Here is a 14,157-nt window from a genome sequence, read left to right as displayed (position 1 = left end):
CAAAACAATCCGAATTATATACATCTTTCAGTTGCTTTGTTTTCACCAAAAATAATATATGTTCTTTTAAAGCGGAAGTCACGTCGAAAACATTCTTTGCAATATGATCTATTTACCCACCCTCACTGGTCTAAAGGCAAAATCTTGTTTATTCAGACTAGTGAGAGCACAGAGAACATAATGCAAAGATTTTTTTTTTTTTTTAACTTGATTTTCGCTGCAACGTTCATCGTCTAATACAAAAGGAGCTGAGCTGATTGGCTTATAAAACATCGTTGGTGTTTTGATTTAGAAATGCCAAATACAACCAGATGATCAGATATGCATATTTAAAATCGGCGGTGTTAGCTGCACCGATTAAAGACCGATCAGAAACACTGGGCTGTGCTTTATCTTAACTATAAATTTTGTTCACCTGATAGACTGGCTAATGAATCCATTTTAGCTTAGTCCAAACTAACACAAATCTGTTCCAGTACGAGACAAATCTAACAGCCAAACTGCATTGCTGTTATTTCAAAGTAAATCTGCAATTAGTGGAAATGGCAGCATCTATGAAATCTGATCATACATCAAATACACGATACACAATAATCATCCAAAAAGCGTTAAATGTACAAATTCTGTAAAACTATAAACCTCCATACCCTTAATCTAAATTGAACAATGATCTGGTTTAATTTGGCTTTAAGGTTTACATGTTGCTTATTGATATTTGGTCACGCGGCAACAAAATGGATTTACCTTCCGTCCTTTCAGCTCAGCTCCAAACAGTACAGACTTTTGCACTTGAATTCAGTCTGCACCAGCCACGCATCTAAACATTACTATTCTTCACAGAAAACAAAAAAAAAAGGGGAGCAGTCAACCACCAGCCCAAAAATCTATACATACACGATGGTCAAGAAAATTTGCTTTTTCTGTTCTTGAGATAACCGGACAGGCCGGCACAAAAGCGCAAGTTGTTGCGCAGTTTTGTTCGACTGAAATTCTTTTTGTCAGTGAAGCCATCGAGGATTGGACTGTACAGTTTTAAGGCATGTTGAACTGGAGAATTAAAGCAACATTTGTGAGGGGGGAAAACTCAAAAACACCAACATATGTACAGTATTCACAAAGCCCCAAATTGAAGTGTGTGTGGAGAATCTGTGTGACATGGAGCAAAATGTTAACTTATGTCAAAGTCTTGTGTGTGTGTTTTGTGTGCATGTGTGTGAGGTGTGTGTGTGTGTGTGTGTGTGTGTACAAGTCTTCAGTCCAGCCTAATGCACGGCTGCAAGGCTTTGTGGAGGCTCCATATCCACTCAAACCCAAACGGGCTTTTTTTTGTCCTTGCCATCCAAACAGGTCCTGCTGGTAGGTTAGGACCCACTTCGGAGTCGGCCGTCCGAGGTGGGTGACGATGGTCATGGCTCGCAGACGGCTCGGCTGTCCTCGCGTCGGCTCTGTTCATCCGCAAACAATTTCGAGTTCGCCGGGTCGGATGCGGCAAGAAGCGGCACGCAGGCAAACTGCTGTGAGCAGAAAGAGCAGAACGTGAGTTACATTGAGTAAACGGCAAGATGTCAACATGGAGATCCGGGTTCTTACCAGTGCCAAAGGTTTGGACCTCATATGGTTCAATCCTGTAGCCATGGCAACATCCATTTGCTAAGAGTCCTGTTGGAGTTTTCTAACTCCAGGGGAAGGGGGTTGGATGTTTTTTTTTTTTTTTTTAAAGTTTTTTTTTTTAGTTCTTTTTTTCTCTTAGAAAAAAAAAAGTCATTCACTTCTACATAAATGTTGCGTCATGAGTTCTTCATCCGTTCACAAGCCGTCTTGTAATCTACTCTGAAAGATGATAGAAAAATATGGTTTATGTACGGGAGGCTCCAGTCTTTCAGTTCATTTTGGGAAATTTCTTTTTTTCAGTGACGCCATCATCCTCCCGTTGTGCTCCCGTCCCCAAAAATGGTACCTCACAGCTTGAATTGAACAAAAGTGCATAGGTGAGTCGGTTAGGGCAGGGTTGAGTGCTGGCGAGGACTGAGCCCAAGACTCGTATTGCCTTTCAGTTCCTTCCCCGACTGGCGTCGCCCTGCACTCCATTCCACGCACACAGAAAAAAAATAAAAATAATGGAGGCCAATCCTTGGATTTCCCCAACTGTGCATCGCAATGTCCAAAAGCTCCAGTTAGGCAGATATTGTCCATTTTTCCTCGGCGACGGCAGAAGCGTCCTTCCGAACCCTGCCCATTTTACATGGGGGTAAAAAAAAAAAAAAATGAGGGGGAGGGAGGAAAAAGAAATGCACCCACTGATATCCACGTGGTTTGTAAACAACCAAAGCTCCAGTATGGAATAGAAATAGTCCTTTCTTTTGATTCTTAGTCACCATTAGTACGATCAGGATTGTAGAGGCAGTGTGTTCAACTGTATCTTGCCACAGTTCTTTTTTTCTCCTCCACTGTCTGTGTACTTAAAAAAAACAAAAAACAAAAAAACAACAAAAAAAACACTCCTCTTTGAAGCTTCCTTGTATTTTGTTTCCATTTTTGAAATCTTCTGAGGAAAAAAAATATCAGCACGGGTTTCTTGTCATTTTTTTGGAATACATTCAAGATTTTCTTAAGAAAGAAATACACTTCACATGGCGAGAATGAAACAGGAAAAAAAAAATGTATCACAACTTAGGAAAAAAACAAAACAACAAAAATAGCAGCCCCAAGTGCTCATTATCTTAGTCCAAATACTTTTTTTTTTTAAACTTTGTATATAATGTATATATTTGTATATATTTCTCATAAAAAAAGAAAACTCGTCATTATCAAATTGCAACAACGAACAAGTAACAATGCTAACCTTACATGCACCGTGAAGATGCTGCATCTTTCCCCCCCCCTCAACGTTTCATTCACAAGTTCGAGCTAAAAAGGCAACGTGATCACCCCCAGATCGAACTAGAAACATCATATGTATATATATATATAAATATATATATATATATGAACACACGCACTTGACATACACTGTGCTGAGCACTGACACACATCACACTCACTCTGAAAAAGAGCTAATGTCTCAATGGCCACGCACCCGAGTTCTTAGGCACAAATGTGCATTCATACACACACACACAAAAAAATAAGCACATTATTGAAAATGAGTACCTGTAGTCTCGACTCATTTCTTTCAACAGTAAATGAACAATCGCTCTCGCGTCCGCAACTCGCACATACGCACACAAGCTTGTCATCTTCATCACTTGTGATTCCCAAGTCATTCAAAGACGACAAGAGTTTGTCACCAAAGTGGGGTGAGAAAGAGCTGCTAAGAGAAAGGATTTGTTGTGCAATTTGCCCTTTCTCTTAGTCAACACACACAAAATAAACATATGAACAAAAAAAAAAACAACTCAAGAATGGCCACTTTCGTCTCACACATATTGGTAAGCAACTTATATAAAAAAAAAAAAAAGACATTGTGCACACTGGTGTATTACAGACAAGAACCATTCACACAACAGTCATTCACAAAAATATCCACTTCTACGACTAACCCCTTTTTTTTTTTTAGGATTTTCTTTTTTTTTAGGCAAGTGCAAATCTTCAAGTTTTTATAATCCACTTTTCAATAGCTTTACTTTTTTTATATAAACGTAAAAAAATGCAAAACAGAAATATCAACAGTGTTTGTCTTTCGAGAAAAAGGATTTGCTCTCAACTTAAAGGTCCCCGACTTTGAAACGCTCAACCCCCCCCCACCCCAAGACCCCCGCCCGTGTTAACACTTCCAGTTGTGATGCACACATACCGCATGCACACTGATTCTGAGCACGCACGCACGCAAACACACACAGACGGAAAAAAAAAAATTTTCAAATCCCATCTCAATAAAGTGCATTAGTTCAGTATAAGGTGCTTAAAATGTTGAGTGCCAGAGGATACCCATGTTTCTTTGAAACGCTCGCCCCCCCCACCCCACCCCCCGTCGCCCCTGCTCAACTGGTGCAGCAGGGAGCCCCTTTGTGTCACAAGCACAAGAGGAGTGGCGCCCACAACAACACCTCCCCGACCGCCTCGTACCTCCTCTTGGGCCTGCTCCCTTCCCCCCAGCCCCCGGGTTCCCCTAGCAGTGCACATTCATCATCAGGTTTGTCTGATTAAAAGACAAGAAGGCCTCAGGTAGCTATTGCTGCTGCGCTGCGTCACATCAGTAATCCTCCACCATCTCCATCTCATTCAGGCTCAGACACTCAGCCGTATTGTGGAATGAGTAGCCTGCGGGCGGGAGAAGGCACAGGCAATCAATGTATTGTTATGTCATTTAAAGAAAAAAGAAAAATAATAAAAAGTAGACTTCTTACTAAGAAACAAATGAACAACGTATCACAGTTCCACAGGGTTCAATTTTAGGGCCCCTGATGTTCTCATTTGCTGTGCACTATTAGGGGGGGGGGGGGGGGTTTACATCATTTTGTAGGGGTGTCCGAATGTCCAGGGAGCATAAATATAGGGCGTTCAAAATGACCCACAATAGACTTGGAAAAAGTAGTGACCATCGATGTTCACGCAAAGCTTGAATATAAGGAAATGAATACATTTCAAATAAATAGTTGGGGGATCTTAATGCGCCGTTCCGTCATGACACCTGATATGCGACGAAAAAGAAAATCCGAATCCTGCAGATAAATCAAAACTATAAATCAGGTTAAGTTGAGAAGGCCTGACCCGACGAGAAAATCAGATGACGTACTGTACCTAAGATGCTGGGATCAGAGTGCAGCATCATGGGCTGTTTTTTTTTCATCTTCCCTCCTTGGTTGTCATAGAGACCAGCCTTGCTCATGTGATTGGCCTGGAACATGGACTGCAGGGTGCTAGCGTTCATACCTCGCATCGTGTCCTGTCGAAAGAGCGCCGTGGCGGGCACGTCAAGCTCAGGTTACAAACGTTTGCAACATTTTCAGCGTTGGCGTTTACCTGCAGCGGGAAGTTCATGTTCAGGCCAGCCACTTCCTTTGACAGCTGAGACCACGAAGAACGAAAAACATTTCAGTCGAGTCAACGTTGCCGTTTAGTCTACCTTTCCCGGTTTACCTGCTGCTGCTGTCTCTGTTGGTTGGCTTTCTGTTTGGCACGTCGCTCCAGAAACTGTTTGGCGAACTCTTTGGCTTCCACTGTGTCCCCCAGGTAGGAGCGGATGAAGTCCAACACTGCATAGGGAGACTCCAACTCCTTCAGGTAGGCCACAATCGTAGCAACTGCGCCGGCCGGGGAGGAGCAAAGTGTCGCAATCGCCTTGGACCCAAACGGCGGAGGGAGCAATCTTACCGTCCAGAGACGAGGAGTTGCTGGCAGAGGTGTTGAGGGCGTGCAGCATCTGCTCACACCAGGTGGTGAAGCCGTCCTGAGGCTTCATGCCCTGCAACAGCTTCAGCAGCTTCTCCTCCTCGTCCGTGCGCTTGCGACGCATCATGTACTGCTCGCTGGAGGGGCCCGCCCGCACAAACGAGATAAGTGGAAAGGTACGGAGAACACAAACGGCAGCACAAGGACAACGTTACCTGAGTGAAGGGCTGCTCCGACTGTTCTTTAGGCCCAGGTTATTGTTGCCGTTGCCGCGCAGGCTGGCTTGGTTCTTCACCGCCTCTTCCCACATGCCCATGCCGCCGCTTTTGCCCTCCATGCCTCCGGCCCCACCCCAGATGCCGACGCCGTCTCCCCACTGGCTTCCCATGGAGGAACTCCCCATCGACATGCCCGCGTGCTGCAAATCGGAGACAAAAAAAAATGACATTGCGCTTTACGGACATTTTTTTTTTTTGTAATGCAGACACGGGAGATGTCTGAGCTGCATACCCGCTCCCTCTGCTGCTGGGCTCTCTGCTGTTGATGCTGCTGCTGCTGCTTGAGAAGTCTTTCGGTCTCCTGCTGCATCTCCAGCAGAGAGAGGGCCTTCCCCGCTTTGGAGAGCGAGGCGGAAGAAGCCCCGCTCCAGCTGGAGCCGCCTGCGACCGGCCCCTGTTGCTGGGGAGTCTGCTGCAGCAACTTCAAAATCAGATCCTGCTGCTGACGACACCCGGACAAGACACGGGAAACCTGTTATGGCTGTCGAGCGTGGGGCGGGGAGAAACGGACGCGGGGACCGAGGGAAAAATTGGTCACCTGCTTGCGTCGGAAGAGTTCCTCATCCTCCCTTCTCTTTTGCTCCTCCTGCTGCCTCCTCTTCTCCTCCCTCCTCTTGCGTTGCTGCTGCTGCTCCTCCTCCTCCCGTTTCGCCCTGAGTTCAGCGTCTCGCCTCTCCTGCTGGAGCTGGACGGAAGGCATCCAAACCGTGAACAGTGAACTCAAGCTAGAGCGAATAAATAATAAAATCGTCGGAGGAAACCTTTTGAAGCTGTTCCAGAGTTGGACCCTGAGTAGAACGATTCATTGTTATGTCCCAAAGACTGGCTTCACCACCTGCGTGAAGGTACGGGAGAGCATTTGAAGCACAGCGTCCGTCCGGCTGTACGTTTGCCTGGCTCTGAAGACCACCGCGCACCTGACGGCTGTGAAGCTGAGGTATGCATGTCCCACATGGACCCTGTATCTGGCACTGACATCGACCTGTTCATCGAAGGCATCATACCCTGCTCACTGCACCTGCGAGTGACAAAGAGCGACTGAAGCAAACGCCCGGCGGAAGCCCGGGCGGGGCCCGCCGCCACTCACCTGTTAATGAGCTGGAATAACTGCTGCTGCTGGAGCTGCTGATAAAGAGCTGCCGCTGCCAGCTCCTGCTGTTTTTTCAGACGCTCCTGGTCCAAGTTTCCCTGACGGCGGCGGAGGAGGACAGAGGACTCGTTAGTCGGCGAGGCAAGCGTCTGCGAGTGCAAACGCTGACTCTTTTCGGCATGCGCGGGGATGTTTGTTGTGCCTTAGAAGATGGAGAGCTATTACCATCTTCCCTCCCTTCTGCATCCACCCCTTCCCATGGTCTATGTTGGCTGAGCTCTGACTCACAGTCGCGGCGGGCCCGCGGCTGGACTGCGGGCGCTGCGTCGGTGGTGGCTGTCTCACCAGCAGGGGCGGCGGGGAGGGCCCCGGGGCGAAGGGCACGCGGCCCCACATCTTGATGACGTCGCCCAGGGGCTGGAAGCCCTCGTCGCAGCCCCGCTTGACCAAGAGGGTCATGGTGAAGTAGCCGGCTTGGAACCACTCGCACATCTCCACCGTGGTGAACGGACCTGAGCCGAGAGTTGGCATTCTTTTTAGTTCTTACGTCATCATCGCTGGCGACTGCGCATATCCACGTCCGTAGCGATACCCTGAATCTCCCCCTGCGGGTCCTTGTAGAACCACTTCATGGCGGCCTCGTGCGACAGAGGCAGAGCGGCCGCCGTGTTCCTGCTCTCCTGCTGCTGCTGTTGCTGCAAAGCTTGCGTGAAACACTCCTCTTCCAAAGAGGTGTCCTGCAGCGACGCCACCATCTTCTCCGCCTCCTAAACGCGCACAAATGCTGAGTCGGCGTCACGTGGAAGCGTGCCAGAAGAAAGTCGCAGACGCAGACCTGTTGGAGATGTTTCATGCCCTCGTCATCCTCGGTGTCTCCGACCCCAGACGAGGGGAGGAGGGGAGCAGCGGAAGATGGCGGCGGTGGAGGCAGCGCTGAGGAGGAGGAGGCGGAGCTTAGGCTCACCTGGGTCTTGGAGCCGACGGCCAGAGCCACCAAATCTGACACACAAATAAAAGCAATGGACGCGAGTTCATTTTTCTTTTTCTCCACCTCCTCAATTTGAGCTGAACGCGTCAGCCGAGTGGAGCAGTGCATCCACCGGATCGAGCGAGAGCAGCTGTCTCAGTAAACAAGATATTCAATAGCCGCAAATAAACAGATTGGATATCAAACCAAAATGTCAACATGAGCCTCTCTGGCTGCTCTCGGCTTGGTACCTTCACTTGGCGGGCTGCTGTCCTTTAAAGGGAGGCTGTTGCTCAGCTGAGCGGCGTCCGCTGTTGGGCCACTGTTGCCGGGCGGGGGCTCCAGGGATGGAGGGGCACAGTGGGCGGGAGGGGAGGAGGAAGGCGCCACCGGCTTTGCCTCCCCATCGACTGCAGCTGATGGGGCTTCCTTACTCTCTGAAGCAAGGGGGGGAAAAAAAGCAATTAAAATCTACAGGCGACAATGCGCAGGTCATCTGTGCGGCAGATCGCTGGATTAAATCTCACCTTTGTCTTTGTCTCCGTCACCATTCTTTCTCTCCATGTCAGGAAGACTCTCCTCTTCCTCTTCCTCCTCCTCCTCCTCAATGCCCTTGAACTCCAACTCGTCCTCCAGGATTGTCTCCTTGCCAGCCTTCTGGGAGACGGCGCCCCGAGGGAACGGAAAGATTCAGCGGTTGGCTCGACCGACAGTAAGACGGAAGCAAGACTCACGCTCACCTTCATAGGCATGAAGGCGCCAGAGGAGTCAAACGTTCCCATTCCTCCATCCTCCTCATCCATGCACCACTCGGGCAGGCCGTCCCTGTCGTCCTCCGGCCCGTCGCTGCCGGCGCGCCGGCGGCCGCCCTGGTTCTCGGGACCCCCGAAGTCAAAGTCGAACTTGCGACGACGACTCTCACCTGGACAGCCGTGATCCCGCCAGCCTGCTGAGCGGGGACCGCCATCTGGCAAAACAAAGTCACTCCAGCTTGGACCTCATGACGCACGCACGCGTGGAAATCGAAAGTGTTTGTGTTCATCGTACCGTCCCTGCGGGGTCCAGCGAGTCTCCAATTACTTCCCGGCTCGCATTCCTCCCCCTCCTGCTCCTCCCGGAGCGTACGCCAGTTATCGCTGTCGGCCCTTGCGTGCTCCTTCCTTCCAGAGCCTCCGGGACCGGGGGACTCCTCAAAGCCTGGGCGGCCCACCTCCCGTCGGAGCGGCTTCTCAAATCGACGCTCACCACTGAAATTGGGCCGAGGAAGCAAATCAATGGCAGGCTGGCAAAGGGCTGAAATAGTCCTGTTCAATGTTTTTAAGATGCGCTACGTCAAAGAAGGAAAAGTGTACATTTGCAAAAGAATAACAATGACTTTATATATATAAAAATAATAAAAAATGTAATATATATACATATATAAAACATTTTAAAAAATTGAATAATATACGTATATCATTTGTTTAGTTTTCATTATTTATTTTGTTATACTTCCTTACCGGTCGTCCCAGCTCTGGCTACGATGTATCTCTCTAGAGCTTCGCCCGAAACCAACCTCAGCATCTTCAATACTTCTTTGGTAGAATCCACCTTCCCCGCGGCCCCGCCCTGTTCACACACAAACACACACTGAAGCATGTGACAAAGCCATCTAAAGCGAGCTCCACCGAGATTCTGGAAAAAAACGAGGGAAACGGACACTTGACTGTTTCCCCAAATAGCTGCCAACGCATTTTTGTTATTGTCGTCTATTTTTAACAGAGCGCTTTGCGATAATTCAAATCGTTCTCGTGATCGCACCTCTGCTGCCTCGAGTGGCGCCTCGTCCTCGCACCGCTCCGGCAGGGGCGGCTCCGCCCGCCCCCTTTCCCATGAGCCGCAGGACAGCCACACTATTCACAGACATGGAGAAGTTCCTCTGCGAGGGGGGGGGGGGAGAACGGGGCGAGGAATGTCAGGAATGCCAGCCAACGGAGAGGCTCACCTTGGCGCGTCGCTGCCGTTTGAGTTCGGAACCTGACCTGCTCCTCCTCAGTGAGAGGCACCAGTGCCAGGGGCTGCATGGGCTCATCTTGCAGAATAGCAGCAAATTCCTTATCCTGCATGTCCTCTGGGACCTAAGAGCAACGACAATGGAGCCTGCCTTCAGGGGACCGGCGGAAACCCCGAAACAAAGCGAGCGCATTACGACGCGCAGCCTACCTTGTTGTCTTTGATATAAAGTGCTAACATCTCCTCTCGGCCGTAGCGGTAGTCGGCCAGCTTGTACTTTGGCATGGCGGGGGAAGGAGGGGGGGACGTCACACTCCCCCCACTGGACAGTGCACGGAGCCTGAGAAACATTGGCGTCAATTTGCGGTTTGAGTAAAGAATAGCCCCCAATCAATATTGTACTTTCATGCGCGATTGTCTTTTCTCTTATTTATTTTTTAACCAACACATGCAAGCAAAAAAAAAATCAGTTTTGAGACAATAAACAAGATCACCTTAAGAATTCAAGAAAAATGTGCTCATATGCAACTGCGAACGTTTTCATCCGTATAATCAAAAAGCGCACACACACACAAACACACACACCAGCGCTCGCCGAACAAGAACCATCGCTGACTTCACATTCTGTCACAAATCAAGCGTCACCCCCCACGCTGGAATGAATGCACTCTGCTTTGTAATATATTAGCTTTCCAATTTGACGGCGCGGGGGGGAGGGAGGGGGTTAGGGAAACTGCTAGGAGGAGGACCGGCTTCCAAGCCTGGGAGCTGAACAATGGCTCCATTCACTTGCCTCTCAGAGGAGCTTTATTGACTCACAGGCCCACATCTAAACCATATGTACCTCTGAGAGGTGGTGGTGGTGGAAGAGGGTGTTAACAGGAGCACAAAGCCAATTGGGTTCAAAAAAATGTATCCTCACTAGATCAATCAAACATTCATCATCTTTTTTTTTCCTGATTATTACACTTTAGCAACCTATTCAAATCATGATGCCATTTTTTTTTGGGAAGAGCAGAGGGAAAGAGGGCCCGGAGTGAGAGGCAAGCGGCTGCAGATGTGCAGAGAGCGAGCGAGCGAGAGAGAAATATTCCCCCGTCTGGCCGTGGACCAGGAACGCTCGCCGCAGCACGAAATGGAGTGTGACCAAATGGCAGGCTACACCTCCCATTAATCGCTGCGCAAACATCCACTGGCGAGGAGGACGCCAGCGGAAATGGAAGTGACGAAGCCTCGGTGGCGGCTTAAAAATCAACCCTCAACTCACTTTACTAATTCATGCATCCTTTGTTCGTTCTTTGCAGAAACATAAAAGCCTCAATAACAATACATATTCATTGAGCCTGCTTATTTTGCCGCCAGAAAAAAAAAATCTTAAATAAAAAATGTCATCTCCCAAATATCGACATTGCAATATTGCACGTTTACTCCCCTACTCGGAACCATTTTTGGACCAAAAAATTTCCTTTTTTTCAAGACACATTATTTGCATTATTGCGGTTGTTAGCGCGCGCCGCCTCACCATTCTGGGCCGAAATTGAGAGTCTCAGCAGTCATTCTTCACGTCCACGCAGAAGTGAGTATCTGCGAAGCAAAAGCATCGTCGTCAGCGACATACGTTTGCGTTGCTGACGTACACGTAGAAGCTCACCCCGTCCAGAGATATGCGAGCGGGGCTGGACTGGGCAGGACCAGGCTGGAGCTGGCTTGGTTTCGTTAGGCTTGGGGTGACTTGAAGGCCGAGTGGTGCTTAAGCTGTGGTCACAGGGCGCCCCCCTCCCACCTCAAAAAATACACATCCACAAGAATAGCTGCCAGTTGTAGGTGCTTGAGGGGTACCAGGTTATCAGTCCGTGCTTGGTAAGGAAGGGCTTTGACGACAAGATTGGAGAATGGAAGCTCCTGCTACTCACAGCCCGTTAAGGTTGTAAAAACATTGAAGAAGAAGAAAAAAAAAAAGGAACTTTGGAAATTATCAATGGAACAAAAATAGAGTAATTGCTATTATTTGTTTCGTTCTTTTTCTTGCGCTCTATCTTTTTGTTGACTTTTTTACAGCAGTTTGATCTCACATTTAAACGTATAACCTGAACCTGTTCATCAAAAAAAGCAAACGTTAAAAAAAAAAATATCACAGCCCTAAAGAAAAAAACAAAGAAAAAGAAAACAGGCTGCTGAACAGCTGCCGAGAGCAGATGCGACTCGCACTCGTCTTCCCCGTGCTCGTCCTCCTTTCCTTCCCTTAGCTTGGCGCCTTTCTCGCTCGCTAAAATGTGGACTGGTGGAGACGAGCCTCCAGGTAACGCCTTGACTTCCTGTCCTCCTTTCCTTTGCGACACTGGAAAAGAACGAAAAGGAAAAAGAACTGATAAGCAACGCCTTGATGCGTTACAGCCTGTTCATATTTTTTGGGGCGTAAGGCATCAGTTTATCTGAGGAATGCACACAAACTATTGCAGAATAAATGATTAATAAATAAATAAATGAACTACTTATTTCCAGGCCAGCGCTGAAATCAGAAGCCCAAAAATTGTATTTAAACGAGGAGAGACCTCGATCATGCTCTTGGAGCGGAGCGATTTTCCTTAAAAAAATGTCACGGCAACAAAAAAAAAATCCAGTTAGCCAATCCTTGACAGATTTTGCCCATCGTTCTTTTTTTAAGTCAGCTATCAAGCAGCTTGGTTCCACAATTGTCCGCTAGCAAACGACACAACTTTTCTTGTGATAATCTTAAGTACTTCTGTTTTATTAGCTTTGTTGACAATGAGAACACACGTTACAGGACTATGCCCCTTTCAAGTGATTTATTACTGTGGTTGCATCATTTGTTTGGACTATCTCCAAAGGGATTTTTTTATAAACATTGTATTGGAAATTTTTTCACCTGACTTTCAACACTTTAGACTGGACAATAATCATTAAAAAAATAAGACCAACCAAGGGTATCGACTTGTAAAAAAATATGATCCCGACACGGTGCACAACCATATTACAGTACATTTGTTTTCAAAATGAATTAATCAGATTTATTAAAACGATTTAATACTTTTCAACCCTTTTACAAAAACAGGACATTATGTCAATTTGACAGCACAGTACATGGAAATATGTTTGCAAATCACTTGGAACTACAGATATCAAAAGAACATTAAGTGTGAATTTGGAGCAATTGATTTTTTCTCTAATCGATGTATGTACAGATATCTTTTTGACATTGACTGATTGGGTGACATGAATTGTAACAGTGACTTTCCAGGCAGTTTACAATTTAGCACAGCTGAGTGCGAAAATATCTTTGTTCAATCTCGATGCTTGCTATCTTTTTTTGATCGCATTTGTATTTGATCATGATTGTTCTGCAAAGCACTTCGACTTCAAAACGCGGCGTTAAAAGCCGATTTCACTCTCTGGTGCACCTTCAATGGGAACTAGTGGCAAAATAAACAGCTAGCAGCAACGTCCACCAAATACCTCGCGGTGACTCACGCGATGCATATTGTTTGGTGTTGTGAAACTAGTATTTGTTGGGGGGGGGTTGAAAGAATCGATGGCATAGATGGAGTGAGGGTGTTGTTATCGCGCAAAAAGCCATTTGTGCGCAGCTACTAGCATTGAAGCTCGGCGTCGATGGCCGAGGCCTCTTTAGGTTCAAATGACACCAGCAGCTATGATGGCGGAAAGGGGGGCGGAGTGTCGGGCTCCTCGGGCCTGCTCGTACGCCAGCTCGACAACGTCCAACGCTCGTTTGCAAAGTCCAAACGAGGGCGAGGGAGGAGAGGGAAATAAAAGAGCAAGCGCGTGGAGTCCCAAAAAGTCAGCAGCGTATCGCAACGCCATGTTTAACAGCACGGCGGCTAAAGCTAGCCACCTAGCTAGCTGGCGATGAGGAACCAGGCGCACTCCGAGCGCGGCTTACCTTCACTTGTTTCGAATCGCAACCACCAGCCAGGCTGCGTCGCCTACAGCCGATTTACTGCACGCATCGCTCTGCGAACACTCGTCAACGCGTTCTCTCGACACGATGGTACTCCCGGGAAGCCGTCCTCCGTGGCCAATGTCGTATTTTTGTTCTTCCTCGCTTTCCTCCAACGGTCGCATCAGTGTGCGCGCGTGTGTGTGTATGTGTGTGTGTGCTGCCTTCTAGTCTTGTTGTTTGTGTTTCGGAAACATGGCCGTTCTTGTGATACCACGTGACAGCACACCGACCAGCGGCGGGCCAACCAGAGGTGGCGAAAGTACTCGCATTCGAGTCTGTAATCAAATACTTGTGTGAAAAAAGGAAAGACAAAGACTATTAAACATATACGTTCTGATTTTACGATAGTGTATTGCTGGCACACCAGAGAAAAAGTTTAGTGTCGCGCTGTGAAGTGATTCATTTCTCGTTTTAACGTGGTAAGTCATATATGAAGACAGACGTGATTATGCGGCCGCCATGTTGGTAGGGGCGACATTCCCATCAGACAATATAAGATTCCTCTAAATCTTTTATAAAA

The 14,157-nt window shown here is 47.7% G+C and overlaps 1 protein-coding gene across 6 annotated transcripts; it reads right to left on the bottom strand.

Annotated features, from left to right (window-relative positions):
• Positions 1-122: 122 nt before the first annotated feature.
• Positions 123-13,809, bottom strand: gigyf1a (GRB10 interacting GYF protein 1a). 6 transcript variants are annotated; one of them, XM_037260217.1, is made up of 26 exons: positions 13,578-13,809; positions 11,310-11,996; positions 11,181-11,242; positions 9,869-9,998; positions 9,688-9,783; positions 9,467-9,584; positions 9,166-9,274; positions 8,714-8,913; positions 8,407-8,633; positions 8,194-8,323; positions 7,918-8,103; positions 7,535-7,698; positions 7,292-7,466; positions 6,925-7,211; positions 6,697-6,797; positions 6,527-6,627; positions 6,371-6,444; positions 6,148-6,294; positions 5,842-6,051; positions 5,547-5,749; positions 5,314-5,468; positions 5,080-5,243; positions 4,963-5,007; positions 4,741-4,885; positions 1,591-4,260; positions 123-1,514 (listed from the first exon to the last, which is right to left on the bottom strand). In XM_037260217.1, the coding sequence occupies exons 3-25, from the start codon at positions 11,213-11,215 to the stop codon at positions 4,193-4,195; spliced, it is 3,270 nt and encodes a 1,089-aa protein (XP_037116112.1). In that variant the 5' UTR covers positions 11,216-11,242; positions 11,310-11,996; positions 13,578-13,809; the 3' UTR covers positions 123-1,514; positions 1,591-4,192. The 6 variants fall into 6 exon arrangements, with proteins under 6 accessions (XP_037116112.1, XP_037116113.1, XP_037116114.1 ...); XM_037260218.1 differs by having other exon boundaries at positions 123-1,511; XM_037260219.1 differs by having other exon boundaries at positions 5,842-6,048.
• Between the last annotated feature and the right edge of the window lie 348 nt (positions 13,810-14,157).

The sequence above is a fragment of the Syngnathus acus genome, chromosome 10, assembly GCF_901709675.1.
Source record: "Syngnathus acus chromosome 10, fSynAcu1.2, whole genome shotgun sequence".
Classification (NCBI taxonomy): Eukaryota; Metazoa; Chordata; class Actinopteri; order Syngnathiformes; family Syngnathidae; genus Syngnathus; species Syngnathus acus.
This window is presented reverse-complemented; position numbering and strand designations above follow the sequence as displayed.

Excerpts from the sequence above, each read along its gene's own strand:
- gigyf1a (XM_037260217.1), bottom strand. The coding sequence starts at position 11,215 with ATGACTGCTGAGACTCTCAATTTCGGCCCAGAATG. Across the intron at positions 9,999-11,180 it reads CTCAATTTCGGCCCAGAATG|GCTCCGTGCACTGTCCAGTG; the intron begins GTGAGGCGGCGC and ends AATGTTTCTCAG. Across the intron at positions 6,052-6,147 it reads AACTCTTCCGACGCAAGCAG|CAGCAGGATCTGATTTTGAA; the intron begins GTGACCAATTTT and ends GGGTGTCGTCAG.